At 39.4% G+C, this 17,279-nt stretch overlaps 1 protein-coding gene and 1 long non-coding RNA gene across 9 annotated transcripts in view; one reads left to right on the top strand and one right to left on the bottom strand.

Moving 5' to 3' along the window:
• Positions 1-17,279, top strand: part of MBNL2 (muscleblind like splicing regulator 2) — a 150,183-nt gene that overhangs the window by 122,735 nt on the left and 10,169 nt on the right. For 3 of the 8 annotated variants that reach the window (XR_002645032.3, XR_016388646.1, XM_022576909.3), the window contains one exon: positions 3,349-3,443. The exons of 2 other annotated variants lie outside the window; for them this stretch is intronic. Coding sequence is in view for 4 of the 6 variants with exons in the window: in XM_022576909.3 (XP_022432617.1) it covers positions 3,349-3,443 (95 nt within the window). In the remaining 2 variants the exon portion in view is untranslated. Of the gene's footprint in view, positions 1-2,018; positions 3,320-3,348; positions 3,444-17,279 lie in introns of those variants that run through there. 3 more of the 8 variants (XM_089899413.1, XM_089899414.1, XM_022576905.3) reach the window with 2 other exon arrangements.
• LOC111176444 (uncharacterized) overlaps positions 1,220-17,279 on the bottom strand; it is a 75,442-nt gene continuing 59,382 nt past the window's right edge. The window contains exons 3-4 of the long non-coding RNA XR_004023939.2: positions 5,416-5,512; positions 1,220-3,852 (exon numbers count right to left, since the gene is read on the bottom strand). This is a non-coding gene — a long non-coding RNA (uncharacterized LOC111176444). The remainder of the gene's footprint in view (positions 3,853-5,415; positions 5,513-17,279) is intronic.

The following is a 17,279-nucleotide window of genomic DNA, read 5'->3' as shown; positions in this document are numbered from 1 at the left end:
GAGAACTTTCAGTTTGGGCTAGAGCTACGACATCGATGGTGATGTCCATCTAGCATTTCCTGAGGTGGAGAAACAGATGCTGTGGAAAAGGTCAACACTTGGACATGTTCCATTTGAGATGCTTGTGAGAAATCCAAGTAGGAAGGCCAGATAAACAGTTAGATGGAAAAACCTGGAGCTCAGAGGAGCTATCTGGGCGGGATACGTAAATTTGGAAGCCTTGAGCTTGTAGATAGTATTTAAATCCTAAATTGAATTAATAACATGGAGTGAATGACATACCAGAAGAAAAGTATAGAGTAGATGAAAAGGAACCAGACTGAGCCCTGAAAAACTCTAGTATATAGAGATAGAGTATGTGTGTGTGTGTGTGTGTCTGTGTTTGCATATGTGTCTGTGTCTGTGTTATCAGAAAATCCAAGGGAAAAGAGTAGTTTATTACGGAGAGAGTAGACAAGTGCTAAATGTTACCATGACTCAGGATGGAAGGGTTCTTACTGATTGCAGAAATACGGAGTTCTTTGATGACATGCAGTTTGAGTGGAGAGGTGAAAATGAAAGCCAAATTGGAGAGGATTGAAGAATAAACGGGGTCAAGGAAGTACAAATTTATGTGTAGGTAACTTTCCAGAAGTTTGATTGTGAAGAAGTTTAGAAACATAGGACTGGAGAAAGATAGGGTGTCATGAGGTGTTTGTGTGTGTGTTTTCAGTTGGATATATTAGCACATGTTTGCTGAAGAATCCAGGAGTGGCCCAGTTAAATAGCCTCTTTTCCTGACTACTTAATGTTGGCCTGATCAAAATGCAGATCAGGCAAAAAGTCTCCCTCAGGTGTGAACAGTTCAGCAGAGAGAATAAAGACGTACACATCTCAGATTCTTCACCCAGTATCTCAGAAGGCAGTTCTAAAACCCTAAGTGGGTACACCTACCTTCATTAAAGACTACTTCTCTGGTACCCATATGACACCCAATCTTCAGTTATCTAAATCCTTACATTACCTTGATTTTCACTCTAAGGAGCTGAACCAGAAGTAGATAATTCCTTTCAATACAATTCTTTTTTCAGTATTCCACAACATATGTTATATTCATGGTCCGTTTTCTGATTCAAGTACATTAATATGACCACCCACAGGTAAGGCAGCTATTCCCAAGGAAGGGCTATAAACCCCCCTCCCTCCCTCTCTCCTTCCCACCCTCCCACTTACCCACCTAGACACCAAAAACCCCTAGCCCTGGTCCTATCCCAGCCTTAGTTCAGTGCTGTTTTGCCTCTGCAGTGTTTAGATTTTATTGCTAGCCACCGCTCCTTTGTCATAATGAATCTCATAACAGAAAATAGGTCACACACACATCCGGTCATCCCGTCACGGAAACCTCAGTCTTCCTACATTGAGGGCTTCCAAGCAGTAATCTAAAATTCACCTGACCTGCAACCCTTTGATTTAGAGGATACGGAATCTTAATTACTGTTTTTATTTTCATATTGTTATTGACACAAAACATTTTACAATCAAACAAGCAAACTTTTAATTCAATAAGGTCAGTGTGATATAGTGAATACAAAACCTGACCTGGATTTAGGAACAGAATTCTATTTCTAGCCTTAGCCTTGACTCCCACGATGCATGACCTTGGAGTAGTTACTATGCCTCAGATTTTTCATCTGTAAAATACCCACTTCCTACCTTGGAGGATGAACTTGAGAATGTCTGTAAGATACTGTGAGGTCTTAGAGGAAGGTGACTGCTGCATTATCACATGTCATTCTTACTAGAATCATGTCAATGGAGATGAATCAAAAGTGTGAAAAGTAATGAATACTATTGGCTTAAAATAAGTCAGATATATTTGTGTCCACACTGAACATGTGAATGACTCTAAAAGACTGTGTTAACTAACCCTACTTATTTCTGGTTGTGCTTCAATCTCACTTTGAATGTTAACTCTAAACCGCTAACCTGTTTCTTTCCCTTTATTCACTTTTTTCCACCTACCATTGCATGACATGCAGGGTCAGTTTTGTGCATGACACCCGCTACCAGTATTGGTAGGTTCCAACCTTTTTTTATTTGTCTTTTATATTATGTACAATACCTTCACTTGATTGAGATTTATCTCAAAGATCGTAGAAATGCTGTAGGAACTGGTAGATCTGAAGGTTTATTTGGCTTTAGAGTTAATGTATAGGTTTCAAAATGTACTAGTATACTGAAGACAATGACCATCTTAATGTGACTAGAACAACCACTGCAAGACATAAAACCACAAGTACGAGTCTGCTTTTTAATGATCTGTATTTTGTTTCTCTTTATAGTTTATATGGTTTAGCATAAGAAAAAAGAAAAAGCTTACTTTATCAGAGAGGCAGGCTAATTTCATCAATGTTTTAAAGTTTCATGTGGTGTGCCTTTATCTCCTCTTTGCTGTGTGTTAGAGTTATCAGAGTTTCCCAGAAGTATTTATTTAAAAAAAATTATAAATGGATGTATTTTGAAAACAAACGTCTCAACTGCCTTGCTTTATTATCCTTTTTAATTTTGTGTTGATTTATTTGTGATGAGTATTTGTACCTTACCATTCCCTTAGATGTTAACTTTTAATAGTACATACATAAGCTATCCCCACACATTCCAATGCCTTGGTACAAAAGTCTGTCTTAAGGACATATGGATTAGTTCCACTTAGAGTAAAGAAAAATAAACATTGGCAAAATTTGTCTGGCTGTTTCACAGTGACTGTGTTACAATTTACATCAAGGCCATGATTTCTGCTCTACTGCTTATTGACCCAAATAAACCACAATCCCCAGTAATTCCAGTTCAAGCAGGCAGGCCCAAATCGACCCAAAACATTCAATTTAACTGCAATTAATTCCAAGAAAATTCTAACCCAAATTAGGCCTACATTATCGAGGCTTTGATGTTTTAGAATGATGATTAAAAGTGAATATTGCATAGTCTTCCTTCATTTGGACATTACAATTTCACGTTTTTGGGAGCACCGTTTATTACAGGCACTGTAGTCTCTGACTTGGGAACGATCTAGTGCTGGAGGTAAAAGGGTTTATAAATACATCAACCAAAGTAATCTGCTTTGGCCTTTCTGGGAATCACTGATGATATTTTAAAACTTCCTTTAATTGTACTTGTAATAAGCTATTTTCCCTTTTTTTTATTTCTCTCCCATATGCTTCCTTGCTTTGCATTGTGATTGCATGCCATCTGCTGGTTTAACCCATGATGGCTTGCTGCTCTGATATTCACCATATGCCAAAATGCCACTTCTGTTACCGTAACGCTACACCCTCCTGTTCATTGCTCCCATGGTCCCCCTCCTGAAAGTACCCATGATGCACAGCGCTACGTCAGCCACTGTCTCTGCGGCAACAGCTCCTGCAACAAGTGCCCCCTTCGCAGCAGCAGCCACAGCCAATCAGGTTTGCTCCTTTTAAAGCTTTTCTTTCACAAATCCCAAACTCTAAATGAGTGCTGATAGTTAAAAAAAAAAAAAAAAAATTCTCAGGGAGAATTTTTTTTTTTCATGTTTATCCATCAGATTTTATTTTATTTTATTTTTTTGATTAGTTTATGGCCAGCATTTGTGGACAGGTTGCACTTATTTAGAGTTAACATTTACTGCAAATAATGATGTAGCTGTGTTTCGTGTTGCGCTGTTCGTTTCCGTACCTAATATTGTGTGATTAACCTGACAGGCTTACATTCCTTTCAGGGCAGCATTACGCATCCAGGGCTTTGTGAATTGTCACAGAAAAATCAGAAAAGCTCACCTGGGAGTGCTTCAGAGCTGGCTGTATTTGGATTCAGTTCATTCAGAGACCCTATTATCTGTTGTGGAGGAAAAGAAAATTCTCCTCTTAGAAAAGTCTCCCCTTTTCCCTTAGTGTCAAATTTGAGGTCTGAATGATTCTTGTTAACATTTCACCTGGGTCCTATGTGCTCCCAAACTCGCTTGGTTCCCAGGTGAGAGACAAACGGTCCTGGAAGAAGAGTACGGGGCCACCGAGTTCAAAAAGGCTGGATATAACTGATTAGGGGCGTGTAATTCTTTTGGTTTAACGCATGTGCCAGTGAGACCTCGGATGGACTCTTTCTCAGGGAGGGCCAGCTGGCTGTTTCCTGTCGTCACAGGCTGACTGTAACCCTAACCCCAGCCAACCAACTTGCAAACATGTGCTTCTGGTCCCAGGAGAGGCGTAAAAGCATAAACTCTCACATGCTCGGAAAAACACTTGATTGTGCATGCTCTCCCTTCACAGAAGAGCCATTCTGGTTTTGCTGTGAGTGTAGTGGGTTTTTTCTCGTTTTGTTTTGTTTTGATTTTTGTTTTAATAAAATCAACTGTACTGATAAAAGATGACGAGACATATAGGAGGAGGTGGAGGGAAGGTCCCAGCTAACGGGATAAACTGGAAAAAATCATGTCTGGGCATAAATAGCAGATTCCAAACTCCATTCTGCAGGCGGGAAGGGCGGAGTCACGCTTCTTTCCCAGTTCTAGTGAATAAGTGATTCCAGAGCCATAGGTTTCATTGCTGAAAAGATAGGCGTGAGTGCACTTATATGAAGGAATAAAAGTAAAATCCTGGGAGCTCCTCCTGTGCCCTCTGAGTTTTGATAAAGCAGAAAAGATCGAGGAGGGAGGGAGGAGAGGCCAAGCAGGCCCTCAGAGGCAATACCAACTGCGGACAACGCTTTAGCTCTTCACTCGCCACCTCAACATGCCAGCTTCCCTCTAAGGAAAGCCAGCTCAGCTTCCAAACAGATAGAACAAAGAACAGCAAATCACTTTCTTAGCTGCGAAGATTTTTTTAAATGATGGGATGGCAGAAGGGAGAGACAGTGTGCGTCCTTCCATCATTAGGTTCAAAGCACCTCTTTTCACATGGTCATTCTTAGTAGGGAAACTGGAAAGGTTTCTTTTATGTCTAAGTCCTGTCTTCCTGAACCATGTTTTTGCGATTTGGGGCAGAAGTTTTATATAAAGTCCTTTCATCAGAAAGCAAGTTTCAAGCATAATAGAGTGTTCGTTACAATGGAATGTAACGTTATACTTTACGGCAAGTTAAGGACTTCTAATACAGAGAGCTCTTTCCTGGGAGTGGAAAGGAAGTCAAGATAAAGAACTATTTTGGAGTTTTAGGATAAGTCCCTTTATTATGATAAATTCTTGATCATGTATCATAAATCTTTTTCCAGCCTAATGATTATTTGGCTCAATTTGGTAGAAAAAACTGAGATTGCATACGTATGCGTAGGTTTATGTATGTGTGTAGGGGAAGCATAACTATTCAGAAGCTAAAATATATCACTTTTCAGCAGAGTGTGACTGGTAAAGGAACTAACAAGTTAACGTCAATTAAATCCAAAGAAGTATAATTACAGGAGTACCTGACAGTAGCTTCAAGAATCCTAGATTCTCCATTTTGCAGTTTATCAGATGTAATCATTGCTGGACTGCACTTCAGTGATGACTCTTAACGAAGGTCTGCTTGCACATGAAGACAACAGAAAAAGAAATAGTAGTAAACATAAATTTTCAGATATGATATTCTTAATGTATTTTCAACAAGTTTCAAAGAGCAAAGCAGTTACAAAAGAATTTGGAAATTCTTTTAGTGCCCAAGAGTTCAGAATTCAGAGAGATTTCTGATGGCTGTGAAATGACAAGTTTTCATCTTATTAAGATTTCGCCCTTTAAACTCACACTGAATCATGTCCATGTGAATTACATGTCATTTAAACAAAATGAATCTGTTTCCTCACTTGTAAAAGGAAGATTAGAACTAGATGGCCTCCGAGGTCCCTTTCAGCTCTAAGATTCAACAAACCTATGGTTCCTTACCTGCTGTGCTAAGCCCAACGCATGAGATTATAAAGGTAAACACAGAGTAGAAAGTGGTGCTAATGATTTCAGAGTTCAGTGCATGATACGCATCCTCCCTTCTTTCCCTTCATTGAGCCATCTGTCTTTAACACAAAATGTGGTAGGGTTTTGACAGTTTTTTAGTTCATTTGATCAATTTAGACTGTCAGTTCAAATAGTTCAAATCTCATAAGTATTTGTAATAAGATACAAGTCATTCAGAGAAGAAAGAACATAGACCAAAACATCCCATGACAGCTCCTCCGGCCCAGGTTTCCTTCACATGTTACCCCATGGTGAGTCAAGTTGAACTGGCAATAAATCTATAAATTCTACCCTCAGGGCTTAATCAAGGTGACAGCAATGAAAGTTTTAACTGAACTTAGACTTGCAGTTTGAAATTAAATGACGACAAGATCCAAATACTTCTGGGAAATAGAAAATTATTTTTTGGTTATTTAGCTCTGGGAGTAGATATATAAACAAAAATACAATAAACAAATTTACCAACAGCTATCTCCTGTTTCAATTAAGGTCTTTGGGCCTTAATATACAAGTTACACCTAATAATAATAATATTATTATTAACAAATTACTTATAGATACAAGATACTATTCTAAATGGTTTCTCTCTTATATAATACATTACATATTTTTATATATCATATTATATATATCATATGAGAAAGAATACATATGTATAGGATACACTCAATCCTTACTACAGTGTTATAAATATTACTGTCATCCCCATTTTACAGACAGTAAAACTGAAACCAAGGTTAACCAACTTAGCCAAAGTTAAACATCTAATAAATGGTCTTGCTGGAATTTAAACCCAGGCAGTTTGATCCCAGAGGCCTTGCTCTTAACCACCATGCTACACTGCCTCTCTCTATAATTATAAATGAACGGAAGTCACTTCTTCCACAGGTAAAACTGTCTTTAAAGTGAAACTCAATAGCAGCAAGCTCTGTTGCTTTAGGGAAAAATGAAGGAGTTCTGCTAATGCAGCTCAGACTGAGGTGAATTCTAAGCTGGGGAGATGAACTGAATCTGAGCAGAGCTTCAGGCTAGTTATGTAATAGCCAGGTCACATTTAGAAACCATATACATAGTTGATATATATTAATTATGATATAGAACTATTTATTAATAGTCTATGTTATATTATACCCAGTGAGTAGACTGAAAAGTATGAATAATTTCTGTACAAGTAAGATGAGAACTAAGACGAGAAGTGAAAAGGAATTAGTCATTAGTCCTGGTGAAGCAGATTCATGGGCTTCTTTTGTGTGAATCATGGCCCTGGACTTTACTCCCAGCCTCTGCCACTCATCTCACAAGTAGCATCGTGACAAGGGAAATCAGAAATGAAAACCCAGGTACTATATAAGTCAGTCAATTTCAGTTCGCTAATAGAAGGTCAGGATGTATATATACATCTATAGATGCCTATATTGAAGCCAATTTAATCTTAGAGTATACAGTGAAAAAGGAGAGGTCAGCAGCTTAGTATATGGATTATCTAGTTTTTTTCACATTATAAGAAATTTTATTTAATAAAATGAGAGTGCAGATTGAAATCCCTCTAACTTAAATTATTATGGTACTCTATCCTGTCATTGCTTTATTATTTTTTTACTTCAAAAATACATTCTATTTCAAAAGGGGAGAAAATAATTTCCTAGTAAATATATTTTAAATCTTAGTTTCTTCATTTATATACAGAGATTATTCACCTTACCTGATAACATCCTTGAAGGCCCAATTGAAATACAATTTGTATTCTGAGTCTTTCCCTGAACCCCTGCAGCTAGAATTTCTTTTTTCTATCCTCTGAATTCCAGAAGGATTCTATCTGTGTGTTCCTTAAAGCATCATCATTAGATAGATGGAATGACAGTGCTGATATACAACAAAGGTGGGGAAGTGTAAAGCTTAGCAGAGAAAAACTAACAATCCCGTTGGCCAGAGCACCAGTTTTCGTGAGCGGCTACAACATAGGTTTGATTCCGAGTGTGTAGGACTTTAAATGACAGGGTAAAGGGTTCGCTGGCCTTTATTTGGCCACTGAAGGTTTTCAAGCAGGAAAGTGACGGAACACAACTCTGAGAAGAGCAGGCAGATGGAGACAAGGCAGGAGAGTCTGCGGAGACCATGGAGAGGCTTTCACAAGAGCCTGAAGTGGGACAGTGGCAGCCGGCGAGTGGCCGACTTTGCCTTGCCTTTGCCTGTTACATAGGGAGAGGCACGTTTAGCCAAAGAGAAACATAAAAATGGTTTCATACTATGGCAAAACCTGTCCAAATAAATGTCATGTAGCAGAAGAAGAGATTTGGGCTGACATGAAAGGTTAACCACAGGAAGTTGCCTCTGTAGGACCTGAATTTAAGGATAGCCTTTGGGTGGACTCCCTGGGCAAATGACTCCAGGGTACTTGCGCCTAATATGCAGCTCCCCACTCTCTACCCGAGTGAGACATCAGAGCCACAAAAGCTCAGACACCTCCCAGGCCTTTGCCTGGAAGAAAGGGTCCCTTCAGATTTGGAGTGAATACGTGTTGTCCACGTGTCCACAGTTAGAGCTATGTGGACGCGGAGGGCAGTTATTCATCTAATTCATTCTGGGTCATGAGTCCATGCTAGGAAGGCAAATTCTTACATACTGGATATTAGGAATATTTTAATGGAGCATCCCACGCAGTGCCTTTAAAGATGGTGAAATCAATTATATTTCTGGCAATATGTTAACAACACTAATTACATCTCCAAAAAGTGCTGATTGGTGTTTAATTATGACCTCAAGGTTTTATCACATCTTCCGAATCCTCTTCCAAAGACTAAATCCATTCAACAGAAAGCTGGCCTTAGGAAGAGTTTATTGAAAATTAGTTAATAACATATTATACATTCCTAGCCCTCCATTTATTGGGATATTTGGTAAGTCAGAAAATCCCCATTTTCCAGACATGCCTGATTAGTATATATATAATAACAATTTCAACGGTATCTTACCAGACAAAAGAATTACATGCAACCAGATACCTATATTATGCTTTATCAGGCCTGCTACAAATTACTAAAGGGAGATGAGAAAAGTTTAAGAGCATCAGATTTTACTCATTTCTCACATATAAACATGAACACAACTTCAAAGCTATTTGTATATAGATTCTTGGATTTCTATATACAAAGTTACAGTAAGTCACCCCATCCTAACCAAGAAGTCTAGAAAGGTAAGGTCATGTTTTACTTAATCTCTCATCCCAAAGAGTTTTCTAAAACATCTATTATTCAAAGCCATCTGTTAGGACTATATTCAGACAAATGTAGGAGGCATTAAACATTCCCCACTATTCACCACTTGACCCATTTGGAGCCTGTGTTTTTTCACAAGAAAAATCTGGGTTCTGCAAGGCCCCAGCGTGGGAGGAGTAGACCCCTGTTAGTTCCCTCCCCTGAAATATACAGTAGAGCGACTGGCCTCCCTGCATGGATGATCAAACTGTGAACCACTCCTTTCTTGCAGTTTGCTGGGTCCTGAGAACAGTCAACAGAAAGCAGCTGGGCCCCAAGTATGTTGTGCTCTGAAAGGGCCTGGACAGCAACTGTCCAAATCCAGGGCCTGTTAATAGTGCTCAGGCTGAGACACCATCTCAGCATCATAATATGCTAACGTTGTTCAGCCTTCTCTAACTTTGTGCTGATATTCTAACTATAGAGGAAGGTTCCGTTTCAGTAATGGATCTGGTTGCCTCAAATGAGGCAGAATCGCCATATCAAATATTTTGTGGAGAGAGGGACTGTGTGTGTGTGTGTGTGTGTGTGTGTGTGTAGAGAAAGAGGGGTGGAGGGACAGAGGAGGAGAGAGAGGGAGATTAACTGGAACCTGCTGTATATCTCTTCAAATAAAAAAATCAAAACAATAAAAATGGCGGCGTTTACGTTCAGTTAACACCATTGGTTAAAGCTGCTTGGCAATTTGAGTCTAAATTCCATGGTGCAACGTGGCTGGGGCACTGGAATCCAGTCTTGCTAGTCTGGTGAAAAAAAAAAAAGATGTTTAAGGTGGAGAGGAGAGGTGGGAGGGCCGCTCCGTATGTCTTAGGTGGAGCTGGATCTGTGAGAACCATATAGAGGCAGATTATTTTTTCTCTTCAAGAAAGCAGAAAATAAGAAGAAAAAAAGGCCTCTTATTTTCCTGCCTCAGGAGCAGCTGCTTTGCAGAGCTACCATGAGGTTTAATTAATATATGTATTTGCAGATTCTCCAAGGAAAGGCTAAGTTATGTTAAGTGTTGTAATCTAGTACATTTTCATCTTTCATGAATAATTTACACCTCATGGTGAGAAACTTGAGTAGAATTCTTTTGTATACAGCTCCTAAAGACATAATATCAGTTCCAATTTTGTGCAGTTGAAGAGAAAATGTCAAGGGTCCTTATGTGGAACTTGACTGCCTGGTGGATCGTCCTACTGATTTTACTTCAAATTCCATCCTCTTTTGCATTTTGATGGAATTTGGGGGAATCTTTTTAGATTGAAAAGTTATATTCCCAGCAGTACTTTGGCTTTTGTTGACCATAATAAAATCATGCTCATTTTTCTAATCATAGGTTTCCTCTTTGAGAGGAATAAATATACAGCTCATCCTATATGTGTGTTTATTTCCAGCTCTAGATTTGTAAGGAAAGAGAGACTAGGCACAGTGCAGGAATTTGGATCCATTGCCAAGGGTTGAAAGATGAATGGGGTCTCGTTTTTAATAAAAGTTGCTATGAACAGAGAAAATTTTTGACTTATAGGCATCTATCTCCCCAAGTTTTGCCACTGCTGCCTGCCTTCCCACACTTCTACCTGCATGTTTGGGGAAGTTGACAGCCTTGCTGTGTGGGTGGATGGAGAGGAGAGATCCTTGCCGTCTCCTGACACAAAGCTGGCCTGACTGTCACTTCACTTACTGGATATGACGCCATGATGAGTCAAAGACAAACTGGCATGAGGTCCAGCCTCTCAGCCTCTTCCAGCATTCTCTCTGGGCCACATCAGGAGTCAATGGCTTCCAAGGTCAGACCTGGCTGAGTCTGCTGAACATTCTAGAGGCCACCAGTGTGGGGAGGTGCTAAGGGTACCCAGGAGTTTACTGCCTAGTCAAAGAGATGTGAAGCAATCAGACAAGGTCACAAAGTGAAATAGTCAAGGATTCAAACATTATTGCATGGGAAGTAAGCTCCACGGCAGAGCCTTGGCCCTAAGTGGGACGGGGGAGTAAATTAGGAGTTTGGGACTAACATATACACACTACTGTGTATAAAAGTGCAGAGGCAGGTCTTGAAGGATGTGTAGGAATTAGATAAGGAACTGGTGAGGTTGTTCCTGACCTGAGTGAAATGTAAGGGGTAGAGCTGGGGGTGGGGTAAGGGGCAAGGAGACTGGCATTATAAATGTACCAGCATCATGCTTTACATGTGTTCTCACATTTAACCCTATCAGATGGGCCCTATTCTCGCTCTTTAACATGTGAAGACATCAAGGCTCAGATGTGGCCGTGGCTCTAATCAGTAGAAGGGCCTGCATTTGACCTCAAAACTCTGACCCTGAGGTCAATGCTTCCCCCTTATCCCACCTTCTTCCCCAGTAGCCTTCGCGGCTCAGATAGGAGTTTCAGAATCAGTTTCGGACTTTATCCCACAAAAGATGCAGACAGAGCAGCTATTACTACATCAGATCTAAAGTGGGGGACAGTGTAGCTCACACGCACTAAAGGCCACACCGCGGTGAGTGAGGGAGTGAAGGGAAGACACACGTGGGCAGGACTAGAAAATCTCCTTGAGCAGGTGAGGAGAGGTTAGGTTACTGAGGAGGTCAAAAGGCAGGCTGAGGGCAGGGCAGCAAAATGCGAAACGAGAGACTTGCAAACACTCATCTACAGGAAGTGAGTGGGTAGGTGTGAGCTGGGATGGGCTGAGCGCAGGTTAACTGGTAAGGAAGCTACTTTGTTGATGAAGTGATAAAATTGGGATAGAGAGAAAAGGGAAAATGTGGGGAGGGGAGGATGAATACATTCGTCCCTCAGTATCTGTGGGGCATTGGTTCCAGGACCCCAAGTAATACCAAAATCCATGGATGCCCAAGTCCCTTATATAAAATGGCACATTTGCATATAACCTACGCACATCCTCTCTTCTACTTTAAATCATCTCTACGTTACCTAAGACAATGTAAATGCTATGTGAATAGTTGCCAGCGCATGACAGATTCAAGTGGTTTTTTTTTGGAACTTTCTGGAATTTTATTTTTTCAAATATTTTCTATCCATGGTTGGTTGAATCCATGAATTCAGAACCTGAAGCTATGAAGGAGGACAGACAGTAACTAAGAAAAATCAAGAAAATTCAGGGAGGCATTTTGATCCTTTACTCTCCCAGCAGCTCTTGCCAGTTTCTATAGTATCTGTGGATTCACCAGCTTTCAGCTCCCCGCCACATCAGCCTTCTACAAGACATTTCTCCCGATGACTTACATAAATAGAATGGCTCCTGTTGACACTTCTTCACTTTTATTTGTACTATAAAGGAGAAATTTGTTGCCTGGTATTTTCTGACACTGGTTTATGAAAAACTACAGCTAGTCTAGCACTTAGGCTCCATCACGCCTCGGCGCCACATAGAATATGCTGAAACTTTTGGTCTGTCTGTTTTAACTGTCAGTGATCAAATTATAGTATTATCGTCACTCTCCTTGCTCTGGAGTTTCCAAAGATCTCAGAGTTTATGTCGATGAGCTTCCTCTAATCGAATACAGACACTTTTCGGTATTTACCACAATGCATTTCTGGAAGCAGCATCATTAAGCTGAATGCTGTAAAACGTCACCCATCTTCCCATAGTCACTGTTGCCTCAGGCACTGCAGGTCTGACCCAAGACCTGCATTAACTACATCAAAGTTATGAAAGGCGATAAGTCAAAAGAGCAAACTGACTACAACCATGCCATACTTCTACAATAACAGAAAAGGGAAATGATGATGCAAGTTACATTATAAATTGGAACAAGACCCCAGATCAGTAAGGTGGCTTACCCAAGTCACATAAATAATAAGAGAGCCAGGACTAGAACCCAATTGTCTGTGTCCTGCCTAGGGTAGTGTTTTTTCCCTTTCACCACACTGCCTTCCTGAGAAAGTGCTTTAAATGATCATTAAAGGGACCCCAAAGTACTACAGAGCATACAGACAGCACAAAGATAACACAAGTGTCTCTCCATGAGTAAGCTCTTACCAAGTGCCAGACATCATGCTAAGCTTTTATACGAACTATCTCATTAAAACCCAAAATGGCCCTGTAAAGAAACATTCTTCTCCCTAATATACAGATACGGAGACTGCAGCTTTGAGAAGCTGAAAAACTTGTGCAAGGTCATCTATTAAGTGGCAAAACCAGATATACAACCTCCCCCAAGCTCCTAACCTTCCATTTTATAATGAGGAAAAGGACCTACAATGGTTAAGTGACTCATTCAAGGTTACATAAGGGATTAGAAACTGATCTCCTAACACCATGCTTAGTCCTCTCTCCCTCCCTCAAACCACAATCCAGCATGAATATGCTAGCTATACATTTTTTTGAACAGTCAATGGATTTTCTTCCTCCTTAAAATTTAGAAAGGTTTTGGAGGAATCAAAAAGATACCCAGGGATGTTAAACTCAATTCCTTCTTTTTCTCAAAATATTGCTCATAACTCTTCCATTAGTCATTCTTTCAATTCTTGTCATTGTTATCCCGAGATATTTGAAAGGGCCAGAGAACCACTTTAGTTATGAAGATCCAGGAGAAAAGGAATTGCTTAAATCAATTCCTATTGTTCATCTTCTTTTCTTTGGTCTTCTCTGACCCCTGTAACATTAAGGATGGCCTTGAACAAGGAAAGAAGTTAAAATAGGGAGATCTAAGGTGTGTGCGAAGAATGAGAAGAAAACCCTACCATATTCCTTTGCCTTGGAAAACTGTGTTTAAGGATTGCTTTCTTTTTTTTTTTTTTTTTTAACATAAACTCATAACCTAAGTCCCCTCATTTTTCCTGCTGGTTATGTGAACCTATCTGAGAAGAGGTGAAGGTTTGAAAATTGAAGTATGGGTGTTTATTAGACAAGACTGGGTGTGCAGAAGCGTCCATAAATAGTGGTTTGCTCTAAGCCCAGTGATCTAAGAATTATTAGTAAATGCTATACCTTGTCAAAATATTCATATTCATGTTTTGTGGCATAGCCTAGGAAATTAAAATAGGCGAACTATTACCACAGGATAACAGTAGCATCTGCTTACTACCACCAAGCACTTGTTAATTACATTATCTAAGGCTCACAACTACTTATGTATTAGGGACAACGTTTGAGTCCCATTACAGAGAAGAGAAATACTAAGAATAAAAGATGTTGAATCACTTACCCATGGTAACACAGTTATTAGGTCTAGAAGCTGGGTTTGAACTGGATCTAAATTTAAAGAGTAGGAGATGCTGCCTCCCATGGGATGTAACTTTTTTTTAACTTGATTTTTTATTTATTATTTAATTTAATTAATTTATCTATTTGGCCACACCCCGTGGCATGCGGAACTTCCCGGACCAGGGATTGAACTCGTGCCCCCTGCAGTGGAAGCGTGGAGTCTTAACCACTGGACCACCAGGGATGTAACTTTCTATTGCAGTAGACTTTGATCACTGTATGGTACTGGATGTTGATGCTTTTATAATAAAAGATTTTAGTTTGGAAAATGATTAATATGAATGACAGTCAAGACTTTCACGAACAATAAAGAAGTTCAGCCTATATTTATTTAGTTGTCAGTGACAGGCCAAGATATACATACACAGAAAGGGAAGTGCATTTGACATCTTAGAAAATCCTAATCTCATCAAAATCAAATTTATTATCAACACATATGGAGTGTCATACAGATCATATAATATTTAAATGCACAAAATTATTAGTTGAATGCCTATTTAAGTAGAAGCTGAAACCAAATTTTATTTAGGATTATGAATTTTCAAATAAATAGACCAAGGGAAGGGAAGCAACATTTATCAAAAAACACTACTACATATCAGACACTTTATATACATTATTTAATTTAATATTCAGTAGAACTCTGTGAAGTGTCTCATCCATTTTCCAGAGGAGAGCAAATTTTAAAGAATAATGTGCTTAAGATTCAAGCAGGTTGGAAGTGGCTGGACAGTTTTAGAACTCAGGTTCACTGATCTCCAAATCCTGTTCTCTTGTGTCTCCACCATATTTGAATTAGATTGGAGCTTATGGTCAATGTAGGACTGGGGTGAAGTTCTTTATATGGTTCCCTTAAAAACTGCTAACTACTGAATTTACCTATTGGTTTACAAAGTTTTAACCATTTAAGAAGAAAGTTCCAGTAGAAGCAAACCTTTTTAAAATCCAAGTTCGATATCAGAAATGTCTGAAAATATGGCTAGTTGATGAGACCAACAAGGAAATTCAAATTTCAGTCCAGTAAACAAGAGCTAGAAAGTAGATGAATGAGGGCACCATTTCACCCTTCCAAGGGTGGTAAACTGGCAAGAAACTTCTGTAAAAAAAGAGTCTACCAGGAGGAGTCCTTTCATCCAGGACTCTTTTTTTTTTTTTCTAAACAATAATTTTAAAAGAGAGATACTGTTTATCTCCACTGTTTTCACAGAACCTTACCTTCATATAAATCTCAGGTTAAACGAACATCACTACTTGATTCGTTCTACTTGAGAAGGAATGTTTTGGGCAGCCTGGAGGAGGCAACTGTGAAAGGAGCGACTAGAGGTTAATTCAGTTGTAGGTAAAACCATAGAGCTCAATTCCATAGTATCCCAAGGAATCGATGACGATTCAGGTACGCAAACAGAAAAATTCCATTTTGAAGCCCAAAATGGGGAGGATAAAAGGAAGGACGGGAGGGAAAGAAGGAAGGAGGCGTTAAGTATTGGCAAGAAAGGAGAAAAGGGGTTATTGTTTAATGGGCACAGTTTCAGTTTGGAATGACGAAAAGTTCTGGAGACGGAGGGCGGTGACAGCTGCACAACAGTGTCAGTGCACTCAATGCCACTGAGCCGTACACTTAAAAATGGTTAAAATGGTCAGTTTTATGCTCTGCTTACTTTACCACAATATTTTAATTGGGTGAAGGATCTGAATAGACATTTCTCCAAAGAAAAAAGAATTAGGATTGGAAAGAAAGATGCCTAATTATACGTAGGCTTTTGTTTTTTTTAATCCATAGTATAAAATTATTCTTTTCACATTAAAAATTATTTATTGTTGCTGTGTTTTCCTTTAAGAGTTCTCTTTTCATGAAACAGGTAACTGAGTGCAAATGCAAATTCTTCCTCAGTGAACCATGCAGGCTAGAAGCTGAGTCTATTCTGAGGCCATAACAAAAGCCCACTGTTAACCCAGTGCAATGCATCTTCATACTTTTTCTCAACAAATGTTTATAAAGAGCCCACTATGTGTCATGTGAAATTCAAAATTCTGGGAATACAGCAATGAACAAAGCAGTCCCTGTTCTTGTGGCTCTTACACTGTCAAGGGGACAGGCAATAAACCAACATGTAAGTAATTACAGTCAAAGTAATTATTATATAATAAGGATCACCTCCAAAAGTAGAGAAGCTGAAAGAATGGGCCTAAGCACTGAGCTTTGAGGGAGGACAGGTAGTAACAGAGAAATAAGAGAGAATGTAGGAGCTTGCTTTCTTCCTTTGGTTTCTATTTTGCCATCTATTATACCAGGATATTTAGGGCACTTTCTGAGGAGTTATTAGGGAGGACAGATGGCAACCTGGTTAACTACCCACCACACTGCAGAGATGCCAATGTGGTACAAGCAGAGTGAGACACTAAGGCCCAGAAGGGTCACAAAGCTGGTTGGTGGCACAAACAAGCCTCCCGAAATTCCACTCCAGGACTCTCTTTGATTTTTCCTTTGCACCATTATTTTACACACATGGAGCGGTTTTGTTCATCTTTCTCTCGCTCTCTGACACACATACACAAACACCCAGGCAAAGAACTAAAAAGGAAGAAAACAAAACAAAACTACTTTTGCTGGAAATTTTTAAATGGCAGTGTCATCCTATCAATTTGAGAAATGTGGAAGATGACTACAATACACAAAGGCACACTTCACGTCCTGTGCATGACATTAACTTACCCTTCTTTTCACTGAATCCCAGCATTTGGTTACTTTTCTGCCTTTGGTGTCTTAAAAGCCAGTTCTTAGCAGACTGAATTATACATTCTGCTCCACTGTTTTACTACGGCCAAGATGTGCCCAGGATCCTAAGTCTAACATAATGGTAGTAGATACAAAAGCAGGGCG

This window comes from Delphinapterus leucas, chromosome 18 (genome assembly GCF_059928025.1).
Source record: "Delphinapterus leucas isolate spDelLeu-1000000601 "Yukka" chromosome 18, BTC_Dleu_Yukka2, whole genome shotgun sequence".
NCBI classification, from domain to species: Eukaryota; Metazoa; Chordata; class Mammalia; order Artiodactyla; family Monodontidae; genus Delphinapterus; species Delphinapterus leucas.
Note: the sequence above shows the minus strand (reverse complement) of the source record. Positions and strands in the feature narration are given on the sequence as shown.